The following is a 21119-nucleotide window of genomic DNA, read 5'->3' as shown; positions in this document are numbered from 1 at the left end:
ATATTTTTATATGGTGTAAGGGTTGTGATGTTACATAAATATAAAAACTTAAAGGTTTTATATACAAATTCCTAGGAGTTTGAATAAGGGATGCTATGAAGTTGTAAGAAGTTAAAACAAATTGAAATATTAATAATACATTAGAGTGCCAAATTTTTAACTTTTTTCGAAAAATTAAATATATTTTTTCATACATAGATAAAATGTGCATATATATATATATATATATATATATATATATATATATATATATATAATATATATATATATAAACAGAAAAAATTCAACTGAAGTCGGATAACGTTTTGCTGTCCCATGGCTTCTTCCCTCGCGCTTCCTCTCCACTCCTCTCTTATCTTCTCCAGCCCAAAGGTAGATTCAATACCTATGCGCATGCAAGCTTCCTCCTCACACTTGTTTATCTACTCATTCTATGCCCCTCTCGCAGCCAAGAACTCAGAACCCTACTCGCTATTCTCCTCCAGTTAAGATCAGCAGGACGGAAATACCCCCGGTCAGTGCTTCCACCTTGCTGCCTCCGTTCAAGCTGTTTGAGCCTCCGCGGGCTGATGAATCGCCGATTCCTTCAGATGTGAGTTTGTCTTATTTCATCGATCCAAACCCTGTTCCCTACATTTTCCCGAGAATTTCATATTGTTTCAATGTTTTGTTTGTCAGTTGGAACCCGCGGATCCAGATTTCTACAAGATAGGGTACGCGCGGTGTGTTCGGGCATATGGGATCGATTTCATGGAAGGGCCGAATGGGTTCGGTGTGTACGCTTCTCGAGACGTAGAGCCTCTGCGCAGAGCAAGAGTGCGGTTTACAGTTTGTTTTTTTTTAATTTCATCTGCCATGATTGCGTATAATATTATGTTATCTGCCTCCGATTCTGGATGGTAAAAGCTAATGTTTAAGGGTTTGTTAGACCTCGAAAACGTATACTGGAGGTCTAGCTTTAATGGCGTCAAATTCATTGTATGTCTGGTGCTGATGATTTGAATATATAATCCTATTATTAGTCATCAATGAAATCAAAATTGGCATTATTTCACCAAGTATTATTTATTTTGTTTGTTGAAGTTCAAATATTTATGAAAATCATAGGCATTCAAAAGATCAAGGAAGGTGAATATAGTCAGGGCTTATCATCAAATTAGCATCAAATCAATTCATCATCTACATAGCCTTAGGAAACTAATTAGTGGTTGTTTTCAATATTTTTTTACTCTTTTCTGAATTGACACACAGTAAATGGAGCCTTGAATACACCATCGGGCAGCAGCTAAATTATGCGCATTTATAGCATCATTAGTCGATCAACATATTCTAGGAAGTTTAAAATTCCAAATTATACACCTTAATTTGGTCATGAAGCATCTTTCTCTATGTATTTCATTCAATAATTTAATTTTGTTCAGCCAACTTCTTTTCCATAGACTTGAAGTTTCTTATATTAAATTACGGGCATTTACATAAATAGCATACAATTTTTATGTATTTACATATCTCACTCCTAAACTTTCATATTTACACACGCAGCACTAAAATCTTTAATTTAACATAAAAATTATCACTATTACCACTTTTTAAAAGTGAAATTCACAGTTTCATGCATAGGCTTAAAGCACCAAAGTGCTATGTTGTAAATATGAAGGTTTAGGTGGGAGATATGTAAATACATAAGAATTGTGTGCAACGTATTAAATTTCCCCATTAAATCATTGTTATTGGTTTGGTTCATCCGTAGATTTCCCTGTCATTCATATAAAAAATCACATGAAAAATTATTCCTGTATGCTAATCTGTCATCCTATATCTGAATTTTAGTCTACTCTTTTCATTGATCTTTCTAATGGTTTCATGTATGGATTGATTTCTTTTGCAGATGATTATGGAAATTCCTCTAGAGTTGATGCTGACAATAAGTCAAAAGCATCCATGGATGTTTAATCCAGATATTGTGCCTATTGGTCATCCTATATTTGATATTATAAACTCCACAGACCCAGGGGTAAAGGAACTTTTGCCAGTCTTCTTTCTAAAAGATCATAATTCTTTTTTTCCTTGTTTTTTCACCAGCAAACTTGCTGTGTATATTTTGTTGATAATATCTCAACTATCGCACTACTTCCTGAATCTTGGACTTTATTTCATACATTATCGCCATGCAGGCATAGATTACTTAAATCTATTGCTTTGTGCTATTAGCAAGTGCATTTTAAACTTGGGAAATTTATGCATACCACACAATTCTCATGTATTTACATACCAAACTCCCACTGTTTGATATTTACACTTATAACACCTTGGTTTCATAAACATATGCTTGAAAAGGTGTATTTTACTTTTAAAAAGGTAGTAATGGTGGTATTTTTGATGTGATGTTAAAGATTTGAGTGGTGTGCATGTAAGTATGAAAGTTTAATTGTTAGATATGTAAATACATGAGAATTATGTGGTGTGTAAGTAAATGCCCCTTTAAACTTTCTGAAAGCTAGTTTGGATTGTTGCGTCTTTTTCCTCGTTCTTTTGATATGTTTACATTGATAATCCTGACCAAAACAAAAGACTTCTATAAAAAATTTAGATTCAGCACAAGTTTAAGTAATACTGATATTGGATTTAACCCAAAGAACGATGAAGAAGCAAATATTATTGGTGAAAAGGTCAATAGGCGGTTACAATCAATACATAGAAAAAGAGAAATAACCAACTTAATTAGGATTGTATTCCACAGGGTGGCGGTCGGTTATGTGGCTTGGAAAGTGGGTTGCAGTGAGATGGTGGCGGCTGAGCAGGAAGGCTGAATGGTGGAGAGTAGGCTGGGGAGGAGGGGTAGTAGGTTGGGAGGTTGACTCGGAGTTGAAGGATGGCTGGAGGCGGGTTGCCTCCAATGGGACAGTAGCAGCCAGCAATGAGGCTGGGATAGCTTGGAAGGTGGTGGAATAGGGTGCAGTGGGAGGGTAGCCGTTAGCAAGCGTGGCTGCGGTAGGGATGTGGATGGTTGGCTGCTGGAAGTTGTAGGTGGAAGGAGGGTTGACTAGAGGTGGGGGAAAGCAGCAGGCGGCAGGGAAGGTGGTTGCGACAGGGATAGAAGGGAGCGATTGCAGAAGACAGCAATGAGAGCTGTCCGGGGATCCTTGCAGCAAAGAGAAGAGGTGACGGTAACGGAAGACGGACAAGTCGAGTATAATCACCACCTTGAAGTGAGATAAAACTGGGGCATCACTCGTCCTTGGATATAGCCCTAGGAGGGAACACATGAGATGTCGACAGCTATTCTGATAGAGCATAAAAAAAACTGAAAACTCTAAGCTCACGGAGCAAGTACATATGCCTAGATAGTTAGGAATGGACCCACTGAAAGGACGCGCTATACCTAAGAGGAGGAGCCAATTGGCTCTCACCTTGCCGGACCGGTCGGTACAGACACTAAAACTTGGGTGAGCACTCCCGCGCCCTTCTCACACCCTCGTCCAAAACTCTGCTATTTCCTTCAATTTATGTTGTTTTTGCATGGCTTCTTTCTAAAGTCAGCTTCCTTTTAAAATGAATGGCAAATATTTATATTTCTCCTGTTATTTTTTTTTATATTTTATTTTTTTACACTTCAGACAGACTGGGATCTGAGGCTAGCCTGTCTACTGTTGTTTGCTTTTGATGTGGAAGGAAACTTTTGGCAGCTTTATGGCGACTTTTTACCTAGTGCAGATGAATGCACTAGTTTGCTTCTAGCTGAGAAGGTTTGTTTTCAGCACAACATGAATGCTTGATAGACATGAAATCATTTCTAATAGAATTTAATTGACTAATGATATTTAGTCTCATAACTCCTTTTCCTGAGTCAACGTTGCATTTCCTAACATATTTTACTCTTTATGACCAGGGATGAAACCAACTTTTATTTTAAGGGTGGGCAAATTTATTATATAAATAAAATTATATTAAAAAAAGATAATGCGTAATTCAAAACAATGACTTGTATTTTATTATGATCTATGAATACAAAATGCTGAACAAATTTTGCATATTTTGATAATATTCCATAGTAATTTTTATTAGAAATTAAGTCAAACATTTATTTCTCAGTTTAAGGTATTAAGTAATCATTGAGCAACTCATAAATTTTACTCCATAATTGACGCTTGATAATTTCATTACAGAAAATGCTCTCCAGTATAACATTAGCTACGTGTAAGTATCATCCATTTTTATAATAATTATTTTTGTTGGAGGTAGATTTTTTTTTCCCAGGTGAGCAAATAATCTTATTTAGGGGTTGTTTTGGCCTTTGTTTATGACATTCCCAATCTATCATTTCAAATAGAATTCAATGCATAATCAAAACTTTGTATTGTCTAGGAAGATCTTCTGGAGCTACAGGATCCGGTACTCGCTTCCAAAATGGAACAACAGCATAAACGGGCGATAGACTTTTGGGAAAAGAATTGGGTATGATGCCATTTGAAGAAGGTTGAGTAGTATGTATACATTCATATATATACATACACATACACACATTTATGTTTTTCTTAGTAGTATATTTCTTAATTGCTTATTAAACCTGTCAGTTTCTTCTTGCATCTCCGCTAGCATTATGCTGCTCCATTAAAGATAAAGCGCCTATCCAGAGACCCTGAAAGATTTCTTTGGGCATTAAGTATTGCTCAGTCACGCTCTATTTCCATGAAAATAAGAATTGGTGCACTTGTGCAGAGTACAAACATGCTCGTTCCTTATGCTGGTAAGTTCTTCCCAATTTATTTGCACTTCCACTGTTTGCTATGTAAATTAATTGATGGCTATTTATTCATTAATTTCTGTGTGGTTCCCTTTGTAACATTAGTTTTCAGTTAAAAAATAGTCTGTTACATACTTGTTTTTTCTTAGGGACATTTACATACATACCACATTCTTATTTAGTTTCATTTTTACCACCTAAACTTTCATACATACATGCATAACACTCAAATCTTTGATATCACATTTAAAATACCACTATCACTAACTTTTTAAATGTGAAATATACCTTTTCATGCATAGGTTTTAATACTGAAGTGTTATAAATTTAAGTATCAAATTTTAGTTGTTAGATTTGTCAGTGCATAAGAATTGTGTGGTATGTATGTAAATTTCTTTTTTGTTTAATCTGGTATTTATCGCACAAGATATTTCATGCAAACTGCTCCCGTTGACTGTTGTATCATGTTCTTTCCTATTGCACCTTTACTTCTGCATGAAGATGCCAATTATTTCAAAAATGTACCATTGTCAATATTCCTGCTAGATCTGCTTTGCTCTAAGACTTTGCGTCTCATTAGACCATTTTGCAGAAAATTAAGTATCATGTACTTTCCTATTGCACCTTTACTTCTGCATGAATATGCCAATTATTTCAAAAATGTACCTTTGTCAGTATTCCTGCTAGATCTGCATTTTCTTTAAGAGTTTGCATCTCATTAGCCCATTTTGCAGAAAATTTTCATTTCTTCAGGTTTTGTTTTGCTTTGGACTCAGGTGTTTATACGCAAGTTTCTCTGTTCACATTTGACTGCCGAGTTCTTTCTAGTTTCTATAAACTTGGGTTGAACACTTTATTTTACTTGATCATTGGCACTGCTGTTTATTAGTGTTAGGATTAGGATAATGATGATGGTGAGGATGTTATTTCTTAGAAGGTAATGTATCATTTTCACAATTGTTTTTAGGACAATTTACTTTACCATTGAATTCCTATGTATTTTATTTACATATTTAACACCGTTTACATATTTAACACCGAAACTTCAATTTTTACATACATGCCACCTTACCTATGCATAAAAAGGTGTATTTCACTTTTTAAAAGTTAAAATGATGGTATTTTTTGTTGTGATATGAAAGATTTGTGTGGCATTGATGTAAAAAAGTAAAGTTTTTGTGTTAGATATGTAAATATATAGGAATTGAGTGATATGTATGCCCTTTATTTTTATAAGTTCGTAGGATCATTGCAGATTTTTAACTTAAAAATTTTGGTTTGCTTGAATCTAAATCCTTCTTTTTGCGTGTTTTTTGTTATTTGAACTTTTTGCTCTATTTTTTATTGTAGATATGTTGAATCACTCGTTTCAGCCAAACTGTTTCTTTCATTGGCGTTTTAAGGATCGTATGCTTGAAGTAATGATAAATGCAGGGCAGCGCATCAGGAAAGGAGATGAGGTACCCTTTATTTATTTATTTTTATTTATTATTTAATTTTTATTTTTCGGGTTAGCCTCGTAACATGTTCTATATGTAGTTAAAGGGATTTCATCAGGCAATATATTCAGTCAGAATGGGAAAGTTTATCATTGCTTTCATCACAAGATTTGTTATGACTCAACTTCTTGTTCTTACTTTAAACTCTGCCTTTTGTGGTGAGAAGTAAGCTACGTGTTTACCATGATGTTATTCTAAGTGACTATACGTAGCCTAACCCGGTTGTGATGATGAGTGGGCAAGGGTTGATTGAGTAGTTTCTTGCAAGTGACATGGCACCATTTAATAAATTTTGATGAAAAATAAGCAAGGATTAACTATGATGTTTCCCACAAGTGAATTGCCAATACTTAACTCTTTTATAAGAAAATTGCACTATAAAAGTGAGGAATTATTGATTAGGCCTAAAATTATTGGATTTGCTATGTCAAATTTGAGGATTTTGAAAAGCAAAGTTGATAAAGAAAGACTGGAGGAATAAATATTTCTTGTTTGCAAAGCTCTGAGGATATTTGGGGAAGATTATTAGTTATTGAATGCTAAAAATGTTTATAATAAAATGGAGGTTTAGGTAATTTTGGATAGGGAGTTGAAAGATAAGTTTATTGAGTTAAGTAGGGTTAGGGCACAGCAACAACAACAACATCAACAAGCCTTTAACCCACTAAGTGGGTTCAGCTACATGAATCATTTTTCTCTATTGTGTCCTATTGAGTTTCGTATTTTTTTATTTAATTCTAATAAATTAAGATCATTTTTTTATACAAAATGTCCTAGTCTTTTTAGGTCTACCTCTACCTTTCTTAACATAAGTCGAATCTAAAACATCTACACTCCTAACTGGATCATCAAATGATCAACGTTTTGATGTGTCCAAACCATCTAAGAAGACTCTCTTTAATCTTATCTGACACTGGAGCTATACCAACCCTTTCACAGGTACAGTCGTTTCACATTTTGTCTTTAAGTGTCAAGTCACTCATCCGCCAAAGCATTTTCATCTCAGTAACACTTAGCTTTATGCTTCTCTTTAATAGGCCAGCATTCTCTGCCATAAAGCATTGTAGGTTAGGGTGATATATATTAATATAATTATTTTGAGGGGTACTATAAGTATGATTAATATTTTATCTTTTCAAGTCAGATTGGATTGTAGCTATAAAAAACAATTTTAGGAATAGACAGGCAATTTATTACTGTGTATGTTTGAGAAAAATGATTAATTATTTTTTTGTAAGTAAATGGGCATAGGTTTTACTGCCCAGAATTATGAGAAAATTTATTGTTGTTATGCTTGAAGCTATAATTAATCCGAGAGGGGAAAGCATGGCGAGAGAGATACACGTAGAGCTAATCAGAACACACAAGATAAGAACTCATTTTCTAAAAGTGAATTAGGCATCAAATGCACTATAAAATAAATAATTATTATTATAAAGTTATTATTATCATTTGATATGATTACAAGAATTCGATCTTGAACAACTTAGGACCAGTTTGGGGCAACTTATAAGTGCGGGGGCGTTTTTGAAAATGTCGCGGTATTGTTTGGATTGCATGTTTTGCTCATTTATCCAAAACCACGGTACCCATTTTAAACTAAACACAGACAGTGGGTCGAACCCCACGGTCGACCGGCGGGCCGCGTTTCGGGATTTAGAAAAATTACAAGAGTTACACTGTTGGGTTACGTTATTGTGCTTGAATGATAATTGGCCATTCCTATGAACAATTAATCAAACTCTTTATAAAGAGTGACACGATTTGACTAGCTACAAAATGTCTTTTTTTCATTGAATGCTTATGTGATTCTAGAACTGTCACATGAATTGGTTTGTTTAGTGAGTGTTTTGAGGTGTTAACCTAAACTGTAAACCTAAATTATAGAGTGATCATGTGTCCTTTACTTGAACTAAGATTTATGATCTTTGATGTCAAGAATAATTTCTAAGATGAATTATCGGTTTATTCTTGAGAAAATTGAGTCGTGTTACAAAGATGGATTAGTTTACCCATTTTGAGTGTATATGAGCAAAATTATCAATATATTTGGTTGGTTATTGAGCTTTAGTTTAGGGTAAACCCGAGTTAATTTATGGACACTACCATTTCATTTACTTTAAGGGATATAAACATGTTTAAAACTTTTATCGTTTGTCATCATAAGGTAATCAATTGAATTAGTCTTACACTATCATATCATCATCCTAAAGACATCAGCCAACTCATCGGCTATTGTTACAGGTTTAATAGAGTACTGATAAAATCCAACATTATTACTATTTAACTCACTTCAAATTATTATTTAGACATTGAGAATTCTTTTTTCCTCCCATCACGTTTACCTTTTGCTCCATAACATAAATATTGATAAACTATCTAACATTACATGATTTTTCTTAAGCTCGTTGCATTTTACATCATAGAATACCAATTCTTAAAACACGAACCTTGCACAGTTTTCACAGTTTAGAATTGAGAAATGTCAAAATAGTCTGCTGACTCTTTATCCTACAGTTTATAAAAATACATATTTAGTCCTACTCTTTCTTACAATGGGCTAAAATAGGCTCAAATTTAAAGAATCTAGGAACTAATTTGATAATTCTGTAGACTCCATGTGCAATCATTTAATCATAAATGATAGGGCATAAAACATGTACTTTTGTAATACAAGGAACTAAACGGTACATAATTACATAAAATTCTAAACTATTTATAAGAATTCGTATGCATAAAACTAAAGTATTTGCTTCCTCAACTGAAGATTAAATCTCTAATAAGAACTCTAAACTAAAAACTGGGTAGTTTTTTTGACCGGCCACTCTAAACCTCAAGCTCATGTATACAATCTAAGAAACATAAAATTTACATATTATATAAATTTTCTTAACTTACCATTTCAAATTTCAAATAAAAAATAACATCAAAATGCTCTTCTATGTCAAAATAATTTCTTCTCATTAATTACCTAATGTTGGCCAACCTTGAAGCTTGATCTATATGCCAGAAAATCACAAAAATCCAAATTACCGTATCAGACCAAACTTTCTTCTTCCCAAAAGGCCAGCTCATGCCCTGTTCTCTTAGTTAGCAGGTGAGTTACGGGATGGAAAGGGAAATGAAAAATATAGTGTTTTAGCTCTTTACATTTTTGGTGTTATTATAAACAACTAATATAAGTATTATAGAATTCAATACTAAAACCATCACTGCCGTCTAATTCTTCAATCAGCCGCTGCATGTTCTGTTAAGTTAAACAAGGTATAGGATGAATAGTAAGATTGTTATGTAATAAGTAGTATTAGTTCGCGAACTTTAACATTATGATGAATTAAGCCTAAATAATTCAAATAGTAAAGTGTATGTGTGCGTGTGTATTTAGATATACTGATCAGAAATAAATATAAAATTTATAGAACTATTTTGAATCATTTTCATGATAGGTGCAAATTCAGGGTGTTCTTTTGTATGCTTTTGAGTATTACAGTTTTTGTTTTTCTATTGCATGTAACGCTCCACTTTTAAAATTTGCAGATGACTATCAATTACTTGCTTGGAGAGCAGAACGATATGTTCATGGAAAGATATGGCTTTTCTTCTCCTACGGTATATCTGCACCTTTTTTTATTTTATTTATATTTTTTTTTCTTGTTACGGCATTTCTTTCCAACATCAATAAATGAGATCAATATGTTATACTTCTTTGTCATTTGCGACATCTTTTCACGTTTCCCTTGTTCTCGAGTTTCATCTTTATTAGCAGAATCTGCATTTTTCTAACCACTAATTGTTTGCTTGAAGAACATTAACAATATTCGTTTATCGTAGATTCTTATGTTGATTTCTGTTTGGCAAAACCGTTTCAGATGATTCCTAATCATGCTATGTTTGGCGACCTAATGAACCTATTTTCAATATTATTTCATTCGCATTATGTTATCTCACATGTTTTATTTATTTGTTTAGTGAAGTGTCAAAATAATTCCTTGACTATTAACAGAATGCCATTTTAGTCCCAGAGCCTATAAGAATGCCAATTTAGTCTCCACTCTCGGATTAAAATGATACCCTACAAAGAATTTTGGGACTTTTGATGCATTTTTCTTTATTTATTTATTATGTAGTGACTCCTTTTTTTTTGCATCTAAACATTAATTCTAGTTTTCTTAGGATAAGTTATGATTTTAGCATGCAACACTCGAGGCTTTCCAATGCCTTATTTGTATCCAAAGTTTTAGGACGCATCTTAATTTTAACTTGCAACACTCAGAGGCTTTCCAATACCTTACTGTTTTCTAAACAAGCTGTGATAAAAGAGTATTGCTTGGTTGCTTAGTAAAATACAGTATTAAGAAATTTAACAGACTTTGATTTTGTTCTAGAATTTTAAATAAAAAAGGAAGCTTTACATACATACTTATATCCTATGTGTTTACATATCTAACATCTAAACTTTAATTTTTACATTTATGCCACGTTACCTATGCATGCGCAGGTATATTTCACTTTTTAAAAGTTAAAATAATGATATTTTTTATATGATATAAAATATTTGGGTGATATAAAATGTAAAACAGTGGAGTTTAAGTGTTAGGTACCTAAATACATGGGAATTGGGTGGTGTGCATGTACATACCCAAAAAAAAAAAAAAAGAAAGGTTTATTTTATAAAAATAAAATAAACAAACATTTTACTTAATGAAATATTTTTTTAAAATAAAATGAGATAAATAAATGAATGTTTTTTGTATGCATATAAGTGTTTATATATAAAATACTTATTCATGGAATTATCATCCAGTCATGTAATTCGTTCTACTCATGTTGTCACAATTACATCAAATTTTCATCATTGCACCGCAGAATCCTTGTGATGTTATAAATTTCTCCGGCAACGCGGCACCGCCCAGCTTCACCGGCATTCCTTCTTATCAGTATTCAACATCTCTGGCCTACCCGAAGAATTTTATCACAACAGTGAGTCTCTTTTCACAATATTACTTTTTCAAACATCTGTCATGTTTCTTTTTCACTACAAATTTCTCCTGTTTTCTAAAAAATTTTTATAGTGAAAATGAGCTTTTTACATTTAATTCTCTTACAATGTGATGACTAGAAGAAAGTTTATATCCTACTTTCTATACTAATTTTTAAAATAATTAGTTTTTCTCACTATAATTCTATAATTTTTTTTATAAAAACTGCAATCGCCCCAAATAAACCTTTAAATATTGCCTAGCAAACCTTAACTTCTTAATTAGAACCCTCTTACACTAATGATTTCTTCAGGCCTTCTGTCCGGAGGTGAAGATGATGACCTTGTGGATGGAGCAGTAATAGCAGCAGCTCGAACTCTGCCGAGTTGGTCAGATGGAGATATGCCACCAATCCCCAGTGCTGAAAGAAGAGCTGCTAAGGAACTGCAAGAAGAATGCCGTCGAATGTTAGCACAGTTGCCTACCACCTCTCAAGAAGACCAACAAATTCTAGGTATCTATATAATCTAGGAAAATTAAATAACTACCACTCAATTCTTATGTATTTACATATCTAACACCCAAACTTTAATCTTTGCATGCATGTCACCTTACCTATCCTTGATTAAAATGGTATAATTTTTTTGTTGATTTGAAAGATTTGGATGGTATAAATGTAAAAAAATTTTGGTGTTAGATGTCTATGCACATAGGATTTTGGTGGTTTGCATGTAATTGTTTTAATATATCTCAATCTATATGATCCTTAAAGCCTCATTTTATTTTTGCAGATAAAAATATGTTTTAGAAAATAATAATTTTTTCTTAGCTTTGTCATTTGAATATTTATCTGGCTTTAATTGAAAATTAATGTAAGCTTTTAAATTTAATGAATCCTTTCGACTATAAATGCTTAATTTTCTGAATATGCTTTTTCTTACGAGAGAAACCATATTTATTATGATCCATCTTGTTTTTTTTCTCTCTCTTCCCTAGAGTGTAATACACTGACAAGGACCAGAGAGGCTGCTATCAGGTGAGTAAATGCTAATTTATCAACCCTGCATATTTAAAAATGGGGGCATTTTCATAAATAATATGCAATTCTTATTTATTTACATTTTTATCATTTAAAATTCCATATTTATATGCATAACCCTCAAATCTTTATCATCACCTCAAAAATACCACTATTACTAACCTTTTGAATGTGGTGTGCATAGATTTATGACACTAAAGTGTTATAAATATAAATATCATAATTTAGGTGTTATGTATATAAATCTTCCTTAAAAATATAGTAATGTTATTCTGCCCAACTCATTACATCAAAAAAAAAAAAAAAGTTCTGTTATGGTATGGCTCATATACCATATAGAGAGAAGTTGGAACGAAGCAGAGCGGAGCGAAGCAGAAGAATCTGTCTAAATCGGGAAGTTACGTTATGTGGGTTGGTGGTGCTGGGTCAACGCCCCGCTATACGGTACATGGGTAATTTGGTAATTACATATTGTACTGTGAGGTTTATTCTAAGATTATAAATAGACCTGTTTGTAATTCTAGGTCTTTGAGAGAGTTGAATCCCTGATTTCTGTAAACCCTTTTTTGAATAGCGAAAGGAATCGCCGCTCTGCTCCCGAGGACGTAGGCATCTTTGTCGAATCTCGTTAAATCTCTGTGTTCTTTTGGATTTGTGTCGATTATTTTTTTTTTCGTCCTAATTTTCTCAACAAGTGGTATCAGAGACAGGTTCGAGGGGAAGAAAATTTTCGGCGGCGCGGGAAGAAAGAAGATATGAAGAAAATTTGGTGGCTGTATTTCATGAATTCCAGGTGTTCGGCGAATTGCTGCTTGCGAGAAGATCGGAGGCGCGGAAGATTGCTCGCCTCCTTTCCGGTCTGCGAACGGGCGGATCGCGTGGGTTCGCGAACAGAGGGATCGCGACACAGAGGCGGTGCGGTTCGCGTGAGGAAGGCGGACCAGGAGACGGAACGCCAAGTTTTGTTCGCGATTCGCGTGCCACTTGGAGGATCCTGCTTGTTCGCGATCTTGGAGAAGGGTTGCGTGGAGGAGAAAAGCGGAGAAGGAAGTTGTGTTGCTGGGTTCCGATTTCAAGGAAGGAAGAGTAGGGAATCTTTGTGCGGAAATATTCTTTTCTTGGAGGCCTTAATTAAGGAAAGTATTCCTTCTTTGGAGGCTTAAAATAAGGAATTTTCATTTTGTTGCCTTTGCTGAAGAAAGCCTCCTTTTTTGGAGACGAGATATTTCTCTAGAATTTTCTCCTGGATTGATTTTGCTTGAACGCAAGAAAGGAAATATTTGATTAAGGAGAATATTAAATTAAGGAAACTTAATTAAGATCTTCTTTGCTGGAGGCTGCGGAGAAGTAAATTTGGAAGATTCTTCAAATTTTGTGGTGCAGCGGATAAGGAATTTCCATTTTGCCTTTGCTGAAGAAAGCCTCCTTTTTTGGAGACGAGATATTTCTCTAGAATTTTCTCCTGGATTGATTTTGCTTGAACGCAAGAAAGGAAATATTTGATTAAGGAGAATATTAAATTAAGGAAACTTAATTAAGATCTTCTTTGCTGGAGGCTGCGGAGAAGTAAATTTGGAAGATTCTTCAAATTTTGTGGTGCAGCGGATAATGAATTTCCATTTTGCCTTTGCTGAAGAAAGCCTCCTTTTTTGGAGACGAGATATTTCTCTAGAATTTTCTCCTGGATAGATCTTTGCTGGAGGCTGCGGAGAAGTAAATTTGGAAGATTCTTCAAATTTTGTGGTGCAGCGGATAAGGAATTTCCATTTTGCCTTTGCTGAAGAAAGCCTCCTTTTTTGGAGACGAGATATTTCTCTAGAATTTTCTCCTGGATTGATTTTGCTTGAATGCAGGAAAGGAAATGTTTGATTAAGAAGAATATTAAATTAAGGAAACTTAATTATGATCTTCTTTGTTGGAGGCTGCGGAGAAGTAAATTTGGAAGATTCTTCAAATTTTATGGTGCAGCGGATAAGGAATTTCCATTTTGCCTTTGCTGAAGAAAGCCTCCTTTTTTGGAGACGAGATATTTCTCTAGAATTTTCTTTTCTTCGTCCTAATTTTCTCAACAAGTGGTATCAGAGACAAAGTTCGAGGGCAAGGAAGAAAATTTTCATCGGCGCAAGAAGAAGTTTGGGCGGCATATCTTGCACGACGCAGGCGCAGGTTCTAGATCTTCGTACGAAGGACAACTCGGCCGCAGAGGTTTCGTGCGAAGGGCTCTGGATCGGGTGCAGGAAAACGAAGTTCGGGCGTTTTGCAGGAGTTCGTGGAAGGCTGTTCGGGCGATCGAGCGGCTCGGGAGAAGGAATCGCGGGAGCAAGCGGAGCGAAAGGCGAGAGGATCGCGGAAATTTCGACTTCGGCGGCTCGGCGACAAGCTGCGATCGGGCAGGAGGAGGCAGCAGAGGCGGAAGGCTTCGCGCGCAGACTGGAAAGGAAGGCTCCCGCGCGAGATCTGGCAGACAAGGAAAGGAGCGGGCGGAGACATAAAGAAGGAAAGGAATCCCTTCGGCTTCCCATTTTTGGCTCCGCTGAGAAAGGAATCCCTTCGGCTGCTGAGGGGAGTAATTGGAAAGAAATTTATTTAAAAAATTATGTTTGTTAAAATCATTTAATTAAGGAAAACTTAATTAAAGAAATTTAATTAAGTAAAATTCTTTAATTAAGGATAAATATTTTCCTTATTTCAAAAAAAAAAAATCAATTTTTTTTTCTTTCATTTTTTTCAAAAAAAAAAAAAAGTGGTCTAAGCAAGGTTTTTTGCAGAGGAATTTTTTGCAGAAAAGTTTTTGTTGCAGGATCAAAATTGTTCGCAAGGCGGACGGGCTCACGGGAACGAACAGGTGCGAAGCAGTTCGGATAAAGGGTTGCGGCAGTTCGGCGAGTTATGCTTCGAGGAGTTCGCGGTAGAGGCGGCGTCGCAACTTCGAGGCACGACAATTCATGAACTTTCGCGGCATTAGGCGAGGTGGAGTTAGCGAACAGGAGTTTGTGTGCAGTTACCGCGAACAAGAGCGTTTGCGAACAAAGGAGGTTGGTGGTGTTCAACCAGCGAAGTTTGCCAGTTCGTCGCAGGAGTTGCGACACGTGGAGTTCGGTAGGGTGCTGGCGAGCGAGCAGGCGCGATTATTCGCGAACAATGGTTTCACGGAGGTATTTCGCGAAGGGTTTTGCTCACGGGACAACAGTTTAGCCGAGGTGCTGGCGCGAATAGGAAAAGTGCTTCAACCCACATTTGTGCATAAGAAACTTCATCATATATTCTCCTAAGGGGTTGGATATTCGCAAGGTGGAGATTTTTCTCCTAAGAGTTTTGATATTCGCAAGGTGGGGATTTACTCCTAAAGAACTGGATATTCGCCAAGGTGGATAATTGTTAGGTATGACTCATAATACCAGAATTTGATACCAGAATTTGGAGTCTTTGGAGTCTTTTGGAATGAAGAGATGTCTCTTGGAATTGAAGAGATGTGTCTCTTAGAATTTAGTGGGTTGAGATCAGCGTGGGCGCAGCAGAAGCATGGTGGCGCAACCCACATTGGTGCAGGTGTAACTCCCAGTTATCTTTTCTCCTAAGGGGTTGGATATTCGCCAAGGTGGAGATTTGTTATGGTATGACTCATATACCATATAGGGACAGACGTTGGAACGAAGCGGAGCGGAGCGGAGCGGAGCGGAGCGGAGCGGAGCGGAAGAATCTGTCTAAATCGGGAAGTTACGTTATGTGGGTTGGGGGTGCTGGGTCAACGCCCCGCTATACGGTACATGGGTAATTTGGTAATTACATATTGCACTGTAGGGTTTATTCTAGAATTATAAATATACCTGTTTGTAATTTTAGGTCTTTGACAGAGTTGAATCTCTGATTTCTGTAAACCTTTTTCTGAATAGTGAAAAGAATCGCCGCTCTGCTCCCGAGGACGTAGGCATCTTTGCCGAACCTCGTTAAATCTCTGTGTTCTTTTGGATTTGTGTCGATTACTTTTTTCTTCTCCCTAATTTTCTCAACAAGTTTGATGCATTGGCATGTATAAATTCAAATCTTATTTTTATGAGATTATTAAGATTTTTCTCTTTAATTCACTGAGCATAAATACATCATAATCTGATATGTGAGTTGAGAAATCTCACTTTTCTTCTTCAGGGCATTGTTACATATCCAACACCTCAACTTTCATATTCACATACATAACAGTCTAATTTTAATATTATCAAAATTACCACAACACGGCTTTTCATGCATCTTTCATGCATAGGTCATGCATAGGTTCATGACATCAAAGTGTTATAAATGTAAATATCAAATTATAGGTGTTACATTCATAAATGCATAAGAATTGTGTGGTAGGTACTTGGGTAAATTTCCTTTTTTCATAAATATATAATCTCTCAAGAACTTCCTGAAGCTTGTTTGTCTGTTATATGACTGAATGTCTAAGAAGTTTAGCTGAATGTCCAAGAACTTCCTGAAGCTTGTTTTTCTGTTATATGACTGAATGTCTAAGAAGTTTAGCTGAATGCAGGTACAGATTGCATCACAAATTGTTTATAGAAAAGGTCATTCAGGCACTGGAAATATATCAGGATAGGATATTGTTTTGACCAGCAACAATAATTAGCATATTGAGGTCTGATTAGAGATGTTAGCTACCTCATATTTTTTGAATGTTAATGATTCTATTCATTTATGTAATCTGCATGTTTTAGATTCAGATCATGGTAAATTCCCCCTTATTACGTGCTGGTCTTTCAACAGTAAAGATTTTCATAAATATATTTTGGGATGATTACGTACAGACTGCCCAAAACATTGATATTTACAAATTAATCACGCTGGAGATTTTTTTGAACTACTGTTTATGCATACCACGATCTAATCATTAAGAATTTGATAAAAATGAAAAATATGAGTTGGGTTTTTATCATGAACTTTGATATTTGAGTGAGAACTTGAAAAAGGATGAAAGAGGGCGGTTGATTTGTACATAGCATGTTTCGGGTGGTTTGTATGCAATTGCCCCATAACTTTATTCATCTTTTTTCTATAATAATGCCAATAACAATTATTATTGTTATTTATTTATTTAATTTGCATTGAACAAGGCAAGATTGAGTGGACACAATATTTGTGATTTGGGTTCAACCAAGGATCTATTGGGGGCAGTTGTAGCTGTTTGAAGGAGCAGTTGTGAAACTCCCGAATGAGAAGTTCAAAAAATTGTGGTGGCTATTACAAAAAAAAAAAAAAATAACCTCAGTTTTCTAGCATTAACAGCAGATAGCCAAGTCTAATGGGAAAATACGGTTTAAGCTGCAATTTTTTGAGGGAGCATATAAAACACAATTTTGCCAAACCTAAAAAACTAAGTTGTGGCATTACACTGACGGCACCATCGCCACCTGAAGTTTTATGATGATTATTAAATTTCTTTTCGGCTTCAACTAAGTTTAAATTCATAATTCATACTAGATGAAAGATAATCATTATGAATTATCATATATTAAGCTAAACTAAAAAAAATCAATTATTTATTTATTTATTTTGGCCGGTGAGTTGTGCGAATGCGATCTTTTAGTGTATGAGGAGATATCCAACTGCCCGGTCACCATCTCATTCACCCAATATAAAATTTATCGGTTCGTCAACCACAATGAAATTATTGCCCCTCACCAAGATTGATTGCATTAATCCCTTCAAATAAATTAATGTGTAGAACTTCTAAGTGTCTTAGAGGTGACTAATTTCTTAGTTAATTTAAATAAAAATTCCACTTAATTTTTTAACATCATTTTCAAATTTTTACCTTGATTGTCCCTATGGACAAATTATATATTGTAAACATGATTTTCCTAATTAATTGATGTTCATTTAAGCCTAATCTCATTTCATTTTTTTTTTTCTTAACCAGGAGGTAGTGATATGAAAGATTTAGGTTGTATAAATGCAAATGTAAAGTTTAGGTGTTAGATATGTAAATACATAGGAATTGGGTGGTATGCACGTAAATGCCACTAAAGCCCATACTTTGTGTGATGATTTGTCTTTAATTCGAGATCTACAAGCTTACACGGATTAACAATGTGTAATGTCATCAAACTTAAATTAAACAAGTGCAAGGGATCTCCGAAGCATATATATTGCAAGCCAATTAACAATTTGTACAATTACAGTATGTATCTTCTCTTTATGCATACTACAATAGTACAACCCGACACTGACTATGCAATACAAGATTCATCAATTCATCTAATGTCTTTCTATCATCTTGCAATTGAATTGGTGTTGAAACTTCTTTGGCACCTCATAAACCAATCTTTATATGTTTCTCTAGTATATAACACTTTATTATATTTGGTTGTTTTTTTTTTTTAACTTTGTTATTTGGTTGTTTTTTTTTTTTTTTAACTTTGGCCCAAAATATAAATTTTATATATAAAAAACAAACAAACAAACTTCTCTTAATCACAAGTTTGTTAGGCTTCTTAGGTTATATTTGGCAGCTGCAGCAGTTTGAAGAAACAATTGTTATCAGGACCCAGCCTACGACTTGGAATTAATCAAGGTGAGAAGAGAAAGTCGGATGATGACTAATAAATTTCCTATATTTATATACAATTTAAAAGATGAAAGTGTCACTTATCAAAATAAATTAAATTAATATATTTAAAATTACTTTGTTATTAATAAATGAAATTGTCTTCTATATATGTTCTCTCTTTTATCACTCATCTTTTAAATTACCTAATTAAACCTGAAAAATTAATTCAAAACAACAGTAATTTAAACAATGTCGGTGAATACTCATAATTATAAACCAATATAATAAAAGAGAAAATGAAGTAAAATGTATGTCAATCTAACTTTTATTTAAATCAATAAAAACTTGATGTTATTTAAAGAATTTAATTATATCAATATCATTATATATATGTACAATCATCATATAAGCATCATCTAACAATTGTATTAAGACACATCAATATTGATATCATTTTTCATATACGTGCACGAGTATCTTAGTAATCTTTCATTAGTAACATTAAGTGGTGACTCCATTATAATCAGTCAGGCACATACAAACAGTCAACATAAAAATATTATTCTTGTATTCATCGCATGCAATCCAGCATACTATATAAATCATGCACCTAATCTTTCATTAGTAACATTAAGTGGTGACTCCATCATAATCAGTCAGGCACATACAAGCAATCAACATAAAAATATCATTCTTGTATTCATAGCATGCAATCCAGCATATTATATAAATCATGCACCAAATGCATGAGAGTAAAGAACTACAAACATTCATAACAATATGATCGATAATAAAAAAAAATCTCAATCAAAATAAAGCATATGCAAGTGCATTAACTGCAAAATAGTTGAGAAAAAACGAATTATTACTATAGATTAAAAATATGAGTACTTGTCTCTAGGTAGCTGGCGTGTTTGTTATAATTTGTATTACTTTTATCAAATTATCATCCATAAAATATAAAGTATTCAATCGTCGCTTACTTAATTATGTTTTAATTTAATTATAAATTATTTCTGTATTGCACTATTTTAATTATAGTTTCAATACTTTAAACTTAAGTTTAATTATTATAATCAAAGTTAATATTAAAATAATATTAATAACTTACTCAAAATTATTTTTAGAATTAAGACCCTAATTTTTCTCTAGTGCTTGAATCAAATGCATCTAAGTTTAATGTTTAAATAATAAACTTATATATATACATATATATATATATATATATATATATGTACCCACTGCCGTATATTTGGACATTATCTTTCTCAATGTTATAAGTTGCATCCGAATTTAAAACTTTCAAGTAAAAACGCTTCTGGATCTGCCCCACCTCATATATGTCCCTCTTCCTCTTCTGAGTGCATTCCCTCCCTCACCGGCTTCTCGCGTCGTCTGCCGCTTTGTATTTGCCGAGTCGCTGCTCTCTGCGTCGTGTCTCCTTCGTCGTCTCCGCTTCTGCGCTCTGCTGGATGTGATTGTGGGGACGTCGTCTGCTTCTCTGTTGTTTCGCAGGGGCGTCATCCTCTTCTGCGTCGTTGCGATTTGGGTGTGCTGCTTCTTACGTCTGTTGAATTTGCGGGGTTTTCGCTCCTGTTCCCTGGACTTTCTGGATTCTGACTTTGCTCTTCATTGCTTTCTTCACTGTTCTTAACGCCACACCTCCTTCTATTGGGGATGGCTTCGGACAGATCGTGTGCTGGTGCTCTTGCTGGTGTCAATGCCGCCTCAGTTACACCTAAATCGTGCTCTTGAGTGGGAGGAGGATATTAAGAAACCTGAAATGAAGAATTGGAAACCTGCCATATTTTTTACAGAAGCTGAAGGCATTCAACTTGCATTCTCTTGTCGACTAAATTTAGTTGGAAAATTTTTGTATGGTCATCCAAAAATGGAGCTGATTCGTAAGGAATTTGAGCTTATGCATCTGGTTAAGGAGTGGAAAATTGGACTATTATATGGAAGACACATTCTCATACAAATTAATAATGAAGAGAATTACACGCGTTTATTTGCTAGAAGGATAATATGGATTGATAACAGAGCAATGAAGATTCTCAAATGATCTATGGATTTTGACCCTCAAACAGAACCTCCGATCATTTCGGTTTGGATTTGCCTCCCTCGTCTGAAATTTCATTATTTTACTCAAAAAGTTTTGTACGCTATTGCCTCAGCTTATGGTAAGTCACTCAAAATGGACATTCATACTTTTAATCTTTCTCGTCCATCAGAAGTCATAATACTTGTTGAAAGAGACATCACTTCATTTGCTTCTGACAAAATTTGGTTGGGCACACAGCATCATGGGTATTGT

The 21119-nt window shown here is 34.5% G+C and overlaps 1 protein-coding gene across 1 annotated transcript; it reads left to right on the top strand.

Moving 5' to 3' along the window:
* Window positions 1–288: 288 nt before the first annotated feature.
* LOC110019799 (protein PLASTID TRANSCRIPTIONALLY ACTIVE 14) lies at window positions 289–17325 on the top strand. The gene is given in 14 exon segments (XM_020717632.1): window positions 289–372; window positions 449–592; window positions 679–816; window positions 1889–2014; window positions 3618–3746; window positions 4366–4455; window positions 4597–4747; window positions 6095–6204; window positions 9781–9852; window positions 11110–11148; window positions 11151–11223; window positions 11536–11736; window positions 12219–12258; window positions 16787–17325. Coding segments are annotated over 14 exon segments (1449 nt in total). The 5' UTR covers window positions 289–315; the 3' UTR covers window positions 16866–17325.
* Window positions 17326–21119: the final 3794 nt, after the last annotated feature.

Source organism: Phalaenopsis equestris, unplaced genomic scaffold (assembly GCF_001263595.1).
Source record: "Phalaenopsis equestris unplaced genomic scaffold, ASM126359v1 Scaffold000078, whole genome shotgun sequence".
Lineage (NCBI taxonomy): Eukaryota > Viridiplantae > Streptophyta > Magnoliopsida > Asparagales > Orchidaceae > Phalaenopsis > Phalaenopsis equestris.
This window is presented reverse-complemented; position numbering and strand designations above follow the sequence as displayed.